At 44.2% G+C, this 15,436-nt stretch overlaps 1 protein-coding gene across 2 annotated transcripts in view; it reads right to left on the bottom strand.

The window, feature by feature from the left end:
* Positions 1-15,436, bottom strand: part of GET4 (guided entry of tail-anchored proteins factor 4) — a 44,219-nt gene that overhangs the window by 15,230 nt on the left and 13,553 nt on the right. The window contains exons 3-8 of one of the 2 annotated variants that reach the window (XM_078777988.1): positions 11,423-11,504; positions 10,746-10,895; positions 9,924-10,062; positions 5,439-5,579; positions 2,038-2,113; positions 1,835-1,907 (exon numbers count right to left, since the gene is read on the bottom strand). In XM_078777988.1, coding sequence (XP_078634114.1) covers positions 1,835-1,907; positions 2,038-2,113; positions 5,439-5,579; positions 9,924-10,062; positions 10,746-10,895; positions 11,423-11,504 — 661 coding nt within the window. The remainder of the gene's footprint in view (positions 1-1,834; positions 1,908-2,037; positions 2,114-5,438; positions 5,580-9,923; positions 10,063-10,745; positions 10,896-11,422; positions 11,505-15,436) is intronic. The other variant, XM_078777989.1, reaches the window with a different exon arrangement.

The following is a 15,436-nucleotide window of genomic DNA, read 5'->3' on the forward strand; positions in this document are numbered from 1 at the left end:
TCTGTGGAAGGAATTTTAGAGTTTAGAAAAAGAGAGCCAGGTAATATGTATAATTCCAATGAATTCATCACATTTAATTTAGCAGGCAATACTATAATAATAATGTAATGATTAATACAATATAAATAATCTTCGATATATATATATATATATATATATATATATATATATATATATATATATATATATATATATATATATATATATATATATATATATATATATATATATATATATATATATATATATGTGTAGTTGTGGGCCTCATCTCCTCTGGTGATGAAGCAACCTGCCATGCCGAAATCTCCCTCATGGTCAACTGGTGTCACAACAACAATCTACAGCTGTCCATCACAAAACCAAAGAGATGGTTGTGGACTTCAGGAGGGATGGGATGGAGCTTTCGCCTCTGGTGATCAACGGCCAGGTGGTGGAGCAGGTGTGTAACTTTAAGTTTCTCGGCACCACCATCTCCTCCTCTCTAAAGTGGGAGGATAACACCAACTCTATCATAAAATGGGCCCACCAGAGACTATTCCTTCTGAGGCAACTCAGGAAGTTCAGGGTGTCAAGGGAGGGCATGCTCCAGTTTTATCGTGCTGTCATTGAATCCACACTTACCTTCTCAATAACTGTTTGGTTCAGCAGTATTACGGCCCAGGAAAAAAGGAGCTGGACAAAGTCATACGTCCAGCCTCCAAAATCATTGGAACTGACCTGCCCTCTCTCTCCTATATCCACGAATCCCGAATGCAGAGGGTTGGGCTGAATATCCTGAGGGACGCTTCTCATCCAGCCAACCCCCTGTTCGAACTCCTACCCTCAGGGAAAAGACTCGAGCCCTCAAGGTCAGAAGCTCAAGGTTCAGGAACGGTACCCTATGTTACTGCCATCCGCATTCTGAATGCACAGTATCACTCCTGTAATTATTAACTACTCATGAGGTTATAATGCACTTGGCACTTGAGCTATAGGCCATTTTAAATGCTCTTATACACACCTTATAATGTATACCATGACCACTGAATGTTTGGATGTTTACCATGCTTTATTAATGTATGGTTTTTTGTTGCACTTTATAATGTATACAACGACCACTGAATGTTTGGATGTTTACCATGCCCCATTAATGTATATATTTTTTTGTCTTTGAGAGCACACTACCTCAAATTCTTAACAACTGTCAAGTTGATGTGGTAATAAAATATTGAATCTTGAATCTATATATATATATATATATATATATATATATATATATATATATATAAAATGTTGTTCTTTTATATAACGCAAATTTGGGCCTCCCCCCCGAAGGTTTGAAAATATTTTCTTGCATCTCGATTCGCAAAGAGGATTCCAACGTTATGAAATATGATTGGGTTACTACCGGTGGGGCCAATTCTATCGATTGACAGACAGACAGACAAAAAATACTACTTATACACACATAAAAAAATAAAAAAAACCTTTAGAGGCCATTTTTCGCGGGGATTGGCCTTTTTCGGGCACCGTGGTTGTTGTTGTTTTTGTTGGTCCCCTTTTTGAAGCAATGTTTTACGGCCGGATGCCCTTCCTGCCGCCAACCCTGTTTGTCGCCTTTTACGACAAGCAGGGAATTACCAGTGAACTGGTACTCAATTAGCCGACCTCGGAAGGATGACAGGCTGAGTCAACCCCCCTGGCGTTAATTCAGCGATCGACCAGGATTCAAACCCAGGATCCTAGGATGCTAAGCTGGCACCCTAGCCGCTAAGCCAACACCAGGGTTTTACACCAACTTATACACACATAATAAATAGATAAATAGTGTCGATCATAATTGATGATTCCTTACCTATGATGCCACCATAGGGATCTGTGTGTTTTGGAGGCACACCAAAGAATAGCTGACCTATACGGTCCAGGTACTGTCAAAAACACATGAAGTCCAAGGGTAAGATTAAGTTTCCATCTAATTTATGATTTTTCTTTGACATGTGGTCCAGAAAAGGCAACATGAAACAGGTTTGTTGAGAGACAGCTTGGAAGGAAAATTACCTCAAGGTATATGGGGTCTCGTTTGAGGGACATCTGATAGAGTTCACAAAGCACCGTGAAGACAGCTAGCTTACCACTGCAACGCAGGAACGATATAACATGGGTCAGCCGAGCATGTAAAAATACATCATGTTGGTGGCAAATCTCATCAAGCGCACTTTTAGACAACCGAGACAAAAAAATATTTTCATTCTCGGTGGTCCCAAAAAATATAACCTTGGATTACGGGGAGAGTAATGTTACATATAATGATGTCACTTCAATCTTGGTGTTGTATGTGTATGTGTAAATATCCATACTCATGTAGAAGTGTTTTCATTCTTCTCTATGATAAGTTTCTTAACAGGTTCAGCAATGATGTAGGAATTGTTATTGTGCGAGGCATGGATCAATTTAAATTTTGGCGAATATTATAATGACAACATTGGGTTAAGTCTATCCTGGTGGCCTAATAATGAGTCAATTGGCTGGTATTGGCCAGAAATTATCTGGAAATTGAGCTAGTCTTCGAAGTCGTAACCTTCAGGGAGGGGTAATCTGCCTGCCTTGCCTGATTTGCATGCTATGCCAGTCCACACCTTGTAGTTGACTCGATGCCCTCCCTCAAGGCAACTTTGGATAAGCAAAACAAAAATGACCGCAATGTGGTGAAAACCTGCGACAAAATCCGGCAAAGGGCAGATTGGGAAACGCGCATTTAAAGCACTCTTAAAAGATTAACAGCGAGATTTGGAAACGCACATTAAATGCACTGTTAAAAGATTAACTCGATGCCTCGCATCCATGACAGCCTCCCCACGGTTTTATCACAACCAGCTGATTTATCACACGGTCACGGATTGTTTAACCCCAATATGGGGCTGTTCAAAAATTACATGACGGTATTTTTTTATGGAGGCACGTACCGTGCATGTTGACGGGCTTCATTAAGCCTTGCTAATAAATTTTATCCAACATCGATTAGATTTTTCAGGGTTCATCATCGTGAGTAACACTCGGCCCAAACAAAGCCAATGGAAATCTGATGCAACAAACCCGGGCAGTGTATAATCAGCAGATGCCAACAGGTCTGATGTCTTAGACCCACCAGAAAACCAAGATGACAGCCATATTATTTTGTCTGGATATTATTTTGTTTCCCAATTTAGTGGGTGGATTCAAGCGACAAGTGACATTCAGCGAGTTTGGATAACCCCCGCTCTAGCAGGGAAAATGGCCTTAAAATGCATGTTGTTGTTGTTGTTGTTGTTGTGTATTCAAGCGACAAATGTGGGTGGCTGTCTGACCAATGGGTACATATTTCAAAAGTCGACCCGCAACAATAACACAACAAGACGTCGTCATGCAGGGCACGATACTTGCAAAATCCACCTCTCTCCAAAAGAAAAAGTTGCCATGAATGCATCAAATTGTCCATTTTATTAAGATAAAAATAGACGATCTTAATCAAAGCTCTGGTAAATCGGATTAAAATTGATGATTTTTCAGATGAAAATTGATATTTGAAGTTTGACCTTGAATTGATCTTTTGACCCCAAAATAGTTGGTTTTCCAATTCCGTGATGTACAATGCAATTGCTCGTTAATTTTCAGGTTAAACAAAAAAAAAGAATGGTCGTTTTAAGGCCATTTTCCCCGCTAGAGCGGGGGTTAGCCTTGCGGGCCCCATGACAATCATGGTTCCCTGTTTGAGGCAATGTTTTTATGGCCGGATGCCCTTCCTGACGCCAACCCTTGGTCACGCTCTTACGATGTGCAGGGATACGGTGCACCTATTCTAAACCGGGGTACACACCGGGATCATTCATCCCAGCAAGCTGGTACTCAATTTGCCGACCTCGGAAAGATGACAGGCTGAGTCAACCCCCCTGGCGTTAATTCAGCGATCGACCGGGATTCGAACCCAGGATCCTAGGATCCCAAGCCAGCACCCTAACCGCTAAGCCAACGCCAGGCTTGAGAGAAGAGGGATATTGTTTCCTGGCTCTCCTGAGGGTAGACACACACTTGTTCCGGACTTTGTGAAAGGAAATGAGACTGCCTTCCGTTGGCTTAACCTTCCAGGAGGCGAAGGCAAGTTGTTTCAGGGCAACTGCCTCACCACAATATTCCGTGTATCATGGACGGGAGGAAGGGGATGACAACTGAAGACGAGATGGGATAAATCAGTGCAGGATAGAGAGCAATTTACTTTGGAAAAATTTCCAGGATAAGTTTATGTCAGAGGCAGTAGAGATGGTAGACCAGACAAGATGATTTTTTTTTTTTTTTTTTTTTGTATACAGAATCGAGGATCATGAAAGAGCTAAAAGGGTTGTGAAAGGAAATGGTGATGATGGCTGCTTGAAGATGATTTATGGCTGCTTGAAGACCGTGCCAGTCAGCCTGAGTGAAATGCCAGACTCGTCGACACTGAGGAGGCTCTCTGTGAATAATAATAAATAAATCTTTATTGTCCCATTTTCAGGGAAATTATTATTTGGTGACACCATAAGTGTCAGAGAGATGGTCAGAGAGATGTCCACTTTAACAAGCATATGGTCAGATGAACCGATTGGAGCAGAAGAAGAGCAGCAGACATTTGCAGAGAAGTTTGTCATAACCAAATCTAGAAGAGAAGATGCTGCGTTGACTGAAATCCGGTCGGGAAATTGACAGATTGTGTCAGTCCCAATGAGTCACAGAAGTCCTTTGCTGAGGAGCCATGGCTGGTGAGAGAGGGACCCACACCCAGCCAGTTGGCATGATGACAGTTGAAATCACCACATATGAGGAAGAGAGAGAGTTGGGATGAGTGGATAGAAGTTGGTCCATGTTATCATGGACCAACTTCTATCCACTCATAATCGGATGAAAATCGATGATTGGTCAGATTAAAATTGATGATTTTAGAAGTTTGACCTCGAGTTGACCTTTGACCTTTTGACCTCAAAAACAGTTGATTTCCCAATTTAGTGACTCAATATGCAAATGCTGTTCAATTTCAAGCAAATCAGATGAAAAATGACAATTTTAGAAATTTGACCTCAAGATGACCTTTGACCTCAAAATCAATAGGCTTCTTCCTTATGACGAACTCTACCATCTGGTGAAGATTCATGAAGATCGGATTAAAATTGTGACCTGTAGGCGATTGACAGACAGACAGACAGACAGACAGACAAAAGAATGCACAAGACCAACCAATATACTTGAAAAAAATCTTCAATTTTGCAAGTAACAACAATAACCAAGTGTAGGGCTTGCAGACCTGCAACACGTCACAGGTAAAAATGTTGCCTATGAACGCAGTGCTGTCAAAAAAGATGCCCCACATACTTGTTAGAAATAAAAAAAAATAACATAGCGACATGAAAAGGACCAAGATAAAGATGAAGATGAAACAAAGTCGACATACTGACCCATCAATAGCCAAAAGCAGGAACCAAAGAAAGTTTAGCAGCGGTTGGACAAAAGGTGGACCACGGTCAATAGATGGATGTTTCTCAGTGTATGTATAGAAGACCATCGTCGCCATGTTCTTGTCCTTCAGGCAAAGGAACCTGGGTTGAGACAAAAAATTGAATATCACACAGGGCAAATTAGTGAGGAAAAACTACATCACAGCCAAGCACAGGAATCCAACGCGGTTGTTTTGCCCAAGCCACCTGCACACTCCGTATTCTTTCCTCAATTACCTGTATTTATTCAATGTCTACATTTTTTTTTCCAAACTGATAAACTCTTCTTATTTCCACTAATCTTCTTGACAAACTATAAAGTATACTCTTTGTGAAAAATAAAATAAATCACCATCTTAGATCAGTTAAGGCCCACTTTGTCTATATCTTTCAGGATTTTTTCCCCACATGTTGGTCGAATTTGTCGCTTCCCACCTCATTAAAGCCAAGTTTTCCAAACCAGATTCGTCATGTTTTTCTGTTATATCTTCTTCCTTGTGTTGCTGTTATATCAGTCCATTTTTCTGTGTTAAATTGTACGTTGTTTGCGCTGTCTTTGTCAAATTTGTTCTCGTGTTGTTTGAGGCCGACTTTAGCTGCTCCTCGGATAGTAACTGGGAAAATTCTGTCCCATTTAATTCCGTATTCTTCGTTTTACTTCTTTCTTCCCAAATATTTTACCTCTACCTACTCAACATTATCCGATTTCCCATCTTCGCTTCAAAATAATTCCCCCCCCCCAACCCCCCCACCCCCACCCCAACAATTGATTTGTCAACAATCTCTTTCTACTTTAATTTCCCTTCTGCCTGTACTTCCTGTTCTCCATTCCTTACCCCCTTTTTTCAATGTCCCCAAACCGAATCTTCATTGATACAAGCACTCTTCCTTATTCCTTTAAAAGCATTTTAAAACATTTTAAAATGCTTCACTTTCCTTATTTCTCCATCAGCAGTACGCCACGGGTTCTTCTTCTTCACCATGATCTATTTCTCTGCTTCTTCACAAATATTGTTTTCCAAAACTCTGTGGCCCTCAAACATCCGATGCCTCCACTCAAACCTGACAGATTTCTCAATCCAGACTGCTGCCAAAAACTAGAAATCATCTGTTTAACAGAATCCTTCCTCCCACAGAACATCCCTGACTCCTTCGTGTCTCACCCCCAGCTATTGTCTCCTCCTATTTGATAGGCCTGAACCACACCCCGACAGTAGAGTTGTGCTTTACATCAATAACTAAATTTCTCACTGCCCTTGTACTAATCTTACACCTCCCAATTCGCAGGAGTACTTCTGGCTGCAACTTCCCCTCCGCTCCCACATCTCCTTTGTCTGTGTTTGTACCGTCCTGCAAACAGCGACGACTCCATATACATCTCCCTCTCTCAGACAACACGGACCAACGTTTAACCACTCATCCCAACTCTCTTCCTCATATATAGCGATTTCAATAATCACCGTACTAATTGGCTGGTTGTTGATACCTCTCTCACCAGCCATGGCACTTCAGCAAAGGACTTCTGTGACTCCATTGGACCGACTCAATCAGTGAACTTTCCAACCCAGATCTTTTCCAATGGCAAATCCTCCCTTGGAGATGGAGATGACATACTTCCATACAAAAATCTCCTGCTCTAATTGGTTAATATGATCATATGCGTGTGAGAATCAAACTCTAATTCTCAGAGTGCTGCCTCAAGGCCGGCGAGTTTGACAGATCACTCGGGCAGATTGGCAGGGACTACACGCAGCCATCTCAATTCAGGACTGGTCTCCCATATCTACTGCCCCTGATGTCAACTCAGCCTGGGAAGTCTTTCACAGAAACCTTCACTGTCAAACACAGATTCATCCCATCTCGTCTTCAATTGTCCACCCTTCTTTCTCCTCCATGGTACATTGAATCCTGTGGTGAGGCAGTTGCTCTGAAACAAGTTACCTTCTCTTCCTAGAAAGCATACCTGAACGAAGGAAATCTCAGCTCATTACAAAAAGCCGGTAACAAGTGTGTGTCCACTCTCAGGAGAGTCAGAAAACAAAATCTGTCCAAGCTCAAGAATGAACTTTCAAACTTGTCTCCATCCTCTAAAGTCTAAAGCCTGATGGTGCCTTGTTAGGTCTGTCTCTGGTGAATGTGCCCCTTCCACCTCTTCCCTCTCGTCAAATGGGACCACAGCCGACTCCACTCGTGAGAAGGCCGATTGCCTCGATTCTGTGTTTGCTTCCAAATATCATGTCCCCAACCCCTCGCTCACTCTGTATCCACCCTGCCCAGTCATCCCCAACTGCTCCTGGACTATGTGTCCTTTGCACCCGAGAAGGTGGAGAGGTTTCTGGCAACCATCAACTCTCATTCTGAAACTGGACCGATGGCATCAGCTCACATGTTCTAAAAACCTTCTCTGCTGCCCTTGCACATCCTCTCACTACTGTTTTGACCCTATCATAAAAAGGTGTAAAATAGATCTCTTTAACAACAGACCTATCAGCTTATTTCCAGTCATCAGCAAGGTGATTAAATCCATCATCGCAGTTGATATGAAATCCTTCCTTTTCTCCAACAACCTCATCTCAGATAATCAACTTGGATTCAGACCAGGTCACTCTACCTCGGACAGTGGTCTCCAATGGCCTCATCTCAGATAACCAACTTGAATTCAGACCAGGTCACTCTACCTCGGGCAGTGGTCTCTTTGTCCTCTACCGCCTCTGGTATTTCCGTGCTTTGTCTCCTCCCCTCGCATACCCCCCCTCCCTCAGGTTTCTGCAGGGCTCATGCGGTCCACCATCAACCTCCTCCTGATGAAATTCCCAAAATCCAGGATCACTGCTTACCTTCATTCAATTGTTCCTCTTTTTCTACCACCAGTGGAACCAACATCCATGTTCCCTTTAAACTCATTCATTCTTCCCACAAAGTCTTCAAGGCAGCTGTTCACCACCATCCCAGATCATCCCCCATCCAAAACCATTATCTTTTCTACCCCCGTTAACCCCTTCTCCATAACCCCCAAGCACATATCCTTCCAAATTTCCAGTTTTTCATTCCTGAGAGTTTGCTTTGTATCCATATTACCCACCCCATGCATCCTCCTCTTCCGCTCATTCTTCCCCACATCCCTTATTTGTCCAAGTCTCCCTCTATTTTATCCTTCAACCCCGTTGTTGGTGTTTCCTGTGGATGATATGGTCATGATATGGTTGGTTAGTGCACCACTTGCTTGAAGCAATGGAGGGAAGAGTGCAATTTAACGGTCTAAAGCGGTTCCACAAACGGGATAAAAGAGAAACAAAAGAGGAACAAAATAAAGAAATAAAAAATTAAGAAGAGGAACATTAAGCCTGGGAATTTGAGAGTTTAGCCAGAAGGGGGTGAGTGGAAGAATGCGTGCGTCCAGGAGGATCCGACGAGAGTTGGAGGGCTAAGAGAGCAGACCAGAGGAGAGTTGGGAAAAACAAAAAGGCCACAGACCTGGCTGTGATGTGATTGAATTATGCCGAGTTATAAATTCCACATATTCAAGGAGAGATAGATGCAATTCTGAGGCGCCAGTCCATACGGGGCATACACATGTAAAGTGGGGGCCCCAGCCTATAGGAGAGGGCAGTATTACATTGATTTATGAACAAAGGCCCTGTGGACCTAGTATTTCTGATATATTTCAGGGAATGACTTGGAACAAAGGAGGATACCTCGTTTACAGTTGATTTTGGAGGCCTGTTTTGCTATATGGTCAGCCTAAGAGGGGTCATGGGTCATGGGTGATGGTGAGGCTTAGAAGTTCAAGAGAATGAACTTCCACCAGTGGCTGACCATGGAAACAAATACGTGGGTTAGTTTGATGGTCCTTCTGGAGCAGCAAGGCGAGACTGAAATGTCTTCTTTTTTTTGTAAGGGACATACTTTATTTTTTCAGATCAGCATCCAATCAGTTCTAGGTCAGCAGAGAGTGATGCAGCTACTGTCTGCCTGTTATTGGGATCGGTATACTGTACGATATAATCTGGAGTCATCTGCAAAAAGGAAGAGAGGGTTTGCCCGAGCTTCGAAGAGGTAGTTTATGTTGACGAGGATAAAGACTGTGTCCAACACACTGCATTGGGGCACTCCAACCTCCGAGAGGAGGGAGGATCCATTGACAGCAATGCTGACTTCCTCCACTACACAAATAATATAGGAAGGCAAAAATGCATGTATGAAGGTGGCCTTGCATGCCACATGAAAAAGTAAGTTGTTAATACTCCTTTGAAAATCCCTGCCATTTCACCATCCTCGCTCTGTGGTCTCATTATACAATCCTTTATGGGTCCATCACATGGCTAGGGATCTCGTTTTCCCCAAGCAAATACTTAAAGCCTTGTTCGACTCCTACCCTCAACATCTGCTTTCTCCCCCAACCCCCAATAAGTCAAATGTTTCATGGGAAGTGTAACGCATACTCACTGCAGTACGGCTTGGGCAACAAACAAGTCAGCCTCGCCGGGGTAGCCACGTCGCGTGGAGTACTCCACTAACATGAGCGCGCATGCCTCGCCATCATCCGCGTGCAAGAAATGGTACCGAGATTCACTGTAGTTCTGCTCTAGTTTGGGAATGGGAGGAATGGAACGAATCAGGAGGAAAGGGTGGAGCTGCACAGGACCAAATGATAATTAAATATAATTGCCGCATTTAGAACATCAATAACAATAACAAATTTTTTTTTACCTGCACTGTACTTTCAACTCCAAATGGAGTGTTTAGAATGTAATTATATTTGAAAATCAAAAGAAGACATACCGTACACAGAGAGTTTTATAGAAACTTAAACTTTGGAGGCCGTGGCCTGAACGCCAACCCTTAAGGCAGTTGCAGACATGTGAAGCAAACATTACATTTGGGGGGAGCCACGGTACACTACAATACACAGTATACATATTAACTTGTCCAACAAGATGGTGTAGTGGCAGTGCACGTATCTTTGAACTCTATAGTCTGGGTTTGATCACCGAGCCAACTATAAACTATCACCCTGGTGATTTGCAGGCTAGACCTTAAATCTCAAGGTGCGCCGTCCTTCGGAGGTATGCCAAACTGGCTGTCCTGTCCGCTAGCATTAGTAGGTGCACGTTAAATATCCCCAAATATATTTTGTGAAGAGTACCGTAGGTGAGTTATCCCCAGCACCCTGAAGTAAGGAGGAGAAAGAGGGGAGGGTAAGGTGGGGAAGAAAAAGGCGTCGGTGAAGAGACATCAAGTGAATACGGCACAAATTAGTCAACACACCTCTCCAGAGTGTGCACGCAAAACGCTGATGCAACCGGGGGTTCCCGTGCTTGCATGAAGCTCCACGGCACCACTTCAAAGCACGTGCAGCAAAGGTTGTCCGTTCAGGTGAGCTGGAGTCCACAAGAGCAAACAGGCGGGCCAACCGGTCTGCCATGGATGACAAAGTCACCTCGCGCCATTGCTCGTCGAACAGCATTGCACAATTTGCCAAGGAAATGACTGCCAAGCCAAGATTCCATGCCAAACCTTATACGTCTCACAAAATTGGAGTGATATTTTGTTTAAAAACAGGTATCGAAGCTCTTGGAAGAGCGGCTCATAATTATCCTATTTCTTGAAATATAATACCGAGAAAGGATGATCTTGTATGCATCACTCTGTTCAAATCACTCAAGGAGAAAATAAATGTGGAATAAGCAAATGGATGACCAATCGGAATAATTTCAGGCAATTATTTACAGAAATCCAGGCAATTATCTAGAATTCTAGAATGTCTGCAGCTCTGGACCATGTCTTGTATTTATGAGGATGTTTCGGGCATTCAGTCAAATTATGCAGCTCCACAAACTTATTGCATACAAGTGAGTGCATGCTAAAGCACGTGAGTGTACAAGACAGGTAGCCACGTAAATACAGGTATTGGTGTGTCATCTCAAAATCAATAACTTACTTACCTATCCTTTCTTCCGAAACTTCAGCATTTGAACTCTCCAATGATTCCAATACCAACATACAAAGGTCTGCTGCACTGTTTTGCTGAAAACAAATGCAAACACAGCAAACTTTCATGAGTTGCATGTTTAAAAGGTGGAAGCATATTGAGCATCCCACCCCAACAATTACATTTAGAACTAGAACGGCACTCGGTAGAGCACATACTGTACCTCCGCCAGGCTGAACAGTTTATGGTTTCTATCCCACTGAAAGGCCGGAACTGGATTGGGACCTCAACCAAAATCGAATTGGGTTGTTCTTGTCACCTACCCAACTCGTCCACAAAGTTTAGTCATAACTCGTCCATAACTATTTTAAATATCATGTTATATATCACTTTTCGCCCAATCTCTCAATGGTGAAGAATCAGTTAAAAATTAAATAATTCTCGTATCCGAATCCATATTCAGATCTTCACCAAAATAAAATCGATTTGGTCTTCTCACACCCCACACCTGTCCACCAGGTTTCGTCCAAATCCGTCCATAACTTTGAGATATCCTGCTATGTATCGTTTTTGGCCCCATTTCCCAATGGTGAAGAATCACTTTAAAAATTATACTAGCCGGATCCGAATCCAGATCTTCACCAACATCTAATCATTTCGTCCTTGTCACATACGTTACCTCTCTGCCAAATTTCGTTGGAATCCGTCCACAACTTTTTGAGATATCTTGTTCACAAACAAACAGACAGACAAACAGACAGGGGTGAAAACACAACCTCCATCCACCTTTGGTGGCGGTGGTAACTAGAAAGGATCTGAAAATGCAAAGCCCGTTCATGTCTGCTTTGTATTCAGACGTTGTCTTCTTGTTCTTCCGTATGCTGGACATGACGAAAACAGTTCAAAAAAAAAATACAAAATGAAAATTGACTATTGTATGCAAACTTCCTCTTTTTATCTAAAAGCAAAACAATTGGCTCCTAGCTTTTGCTTGATGATGATTGATGATGATGATGATTGAGCCTGGTGTTGGCTTCGTGGTTAGGGTGCCGGCTTGGGATCCCAGGATCCTGGGTTCGCATCCCGGTCGATCGCTGAATTAACGCCAGGGGGGTTGACTCAGCTTGTCATCCTTCCGAGGTCGGCAAATTGAGTACCAGCTCACTGGTAATTCCCTGTGTGTCGCCAGAGTCGAATAACAGGGTTGGTGGCAGGAAGGGCATCCGGCCGTAAAACATTGCTTCAAAAAGGGGACCATGGTCCCCGGAGAAAGGCCAATCCCTGCTCTGCAGGGAAAAATGGCCTCTAAAGGTGGTTCTTCTTCTTCTTCTTTGATTGATGAACCAATTCAGTGACCCAATATGTAAATTCTTGAAATTTCTGCCCAATTGCATGAAAAGTGATGATTTTAGGTGATGCTGACCTTTGACCTTTTTACAAAAGTATCCATTTTGATGACAAAAGCTCGAATTTGAAAAAAAACAATTACGGGACGCACTCTCACACGCGCGAGCACACGACTGCAAAACCACATCCCCTGCGCCATATATGAAACCAATCATATGAATGAATGACAAATGCAGTACGGTTCAATCACATGACCATCACATGGTACGGAATACGGAATTCGAAAGGCCCGCTCCCGTTGATTGTGGCCGTGGCCTTGTTTGCCGGTGGCCTTGTTTGCCGCTGTGGTCTTGATTAGCGGCTGCAGTCGTTTGCCGCTGCGTTTGCCGCTGCGTTTGCCGCTGCGTTTGCCGCTTTGCCTCCTCGACCTTGGCCTCGTACTCGTCCCTTCGCTCCTGCCTGGCATGGCTCTGAAGTACTCCGCCGCAAGGCTTCTTCTGCTCAATACCCGCTCCACCCCATCATGCATCTCTGCCATCAAATCAAATGGACTCCTCCGACGACCCAGGTACATTCACCGTGGCTCCGGTCGCAAGTTTGTTTATTTGCAATCAGGTCACTCCATCCCCGTCCTCTGGTCGGCTCAGCGCACTCTCACTCTTCGTCCCAGCGCACCTGGTCACAGCAACCCACACGATCGCACCTCTTGCCTACGAACCCTGGCTAAATCACCTGAATTCATCCCTGCTGTTCAAAACAACATCAAGCTCACCCTGTTCAACACCCGGTCCCTCAACAATAAATGCCTCATCCTGAACGAATACATCCTGGATAACAAACTGGACTTTCTCTGTCTCACCGAAACCTGGCAACAACCTCTGGACTACTACACACTCAACCTCACCACACCCAATGGATATTCCTACGTCAATAAACCACGCTCGGAGGGCCGAGGTGGTGGAATTGCCGTTATCCACCGTCAAGACATCAAGACCAACCTCATCTCCATCTCATCTGCTCCATCATTTGAACACCTGGCTTTAAAACTCTCTGGTCACACGCAGTCAGTCATGGCTGTCGTCTACCGCCCTCCCAAACCACACCCATCATTCCTGTCTGACTTCTCCTACTTTCTGACCCAGCTATGTTCCCTCTCCCCCTCAATCCTCCTCCTTGGTGATTTCAATATCCACATGGACTCCACTGACTCCACAATAACCACTGACTTCACTGATTTACTCACCTGCTTTAACCTCACTCAACATGTCGACTTTCCTACCCATATCCGTGGTCACATTTTGGACCTTGTCTGCTCCACTGGATTAAATTTGCACCATCTCTATGGCTCCGACCTCACCCTCTCTGACCACTTAGCCATCACTCTGACCATCAACATCCCCGCCCCAACACCAAGGCATTATCGCACAATCAACTTCCGTAAGCTAAACGCTCTTTCACCTACCTCATTCTCATCCACCCTCTCTGAAAAAATGTCCACTTCTCCCTTCATTGACCTCCACACCCCTTCCGACCTCACTGACTACTACAACCACACTCTCTCCTCCTGCCTTGACCAGCTTGCGCCTGTAAAAACCAAAACAGTTTCTTTCACCCATTCTGCTCCCTGGTTTACCCCTGAACTCCACCTGATGAAAACTCGTGCTCGCCAACTTGAAAGACTCCGCAATAAAACGGGTCTCACAGTTCACTCCCAAGCCTACAAGGACCACATACAACACTACAAAGATGCCCTCTCCCGCGCCCGCTCTGCCTACTACTCTCAAATTATCCACTCTGGCTCCGGAAACCCAAAAGCACTCTTCTCGACAATAAACAAACTCCTCCGCCCCCTGAACACCACCACCCAGTCATTCACAGTAGACAACTGCATCTCCTTCCTCTCTTTCTTCCAACGCAAAATTGACAACATCTACAACAGCTTGACCACCGCCGCACCCGCTCCCCCTCCAACCACCTGCCCCCCCTTGTCCTGCCATCCCCTGTCTCGGTTCTCCCCAATCTCTCCTACTGACCTCTCTGAACTCCTCATAGGAATGAAAACTGCCACCTGCACTCTTGACCCCATCCCCTCCAGCTTTGTCAAAGCCTCCCTCCCTGCTCTCTCTCCACTTATCATTGCAACAATAAACTCCTCCCTGTCTACAGGCATCGTCCCACCTTCCCTCAAAATTGCTGCTGTTACCCCCATTCTAAAAAAACCTGGTCTAAACCCTGACACCCTAAACAACTTCAGACCCATCTCCAACCTACCCTTTCTGTCAAAAGTTTTGGAACGCGCTGTAGCCACTCAACTCAAACATCATCTCTCTGCCAATAACTTGTATGAAACATTCCAATCCGGATTCCGCTCCAACCACAGTACTGAAACTGCTCTCCTCAAAATCACCAACGACCTTCTCCTCTCCTCTGACGCTGGCAACCTCAACATTCTCGTCCTCCTCGACCTCAGCGCTGCCTTTGACACCATCGATCACACTATCCTCCTCACCCGACTTGAATCCACCTTTAACGTCACCGGCACTGCCCTCTCTTGGATTAAATCATACCTCTCTGACAGATGCCAGTTCATCTCCATCAATAACTGCAAATCCCCCACTGCTCCCCTCCCCCAAGGTGTCCCCCAAGGTTCAGTTCTTGGCCCCCTCCTCTTCATCCTTTA

Source organism: Myxine glutinosa, chromosome 5 (assembly GCF_964187855.1).
Source record: "Myxine glutinosa chromosome 5, kmMyxGlut1.1, whole genome shotgun sequence".
Lineage (NCBI taxonomy): Eukaryota > Metazoa > Chordata > Myxini > Myxiniformes > Myxinidae > Myxine > Myxine glutinosa.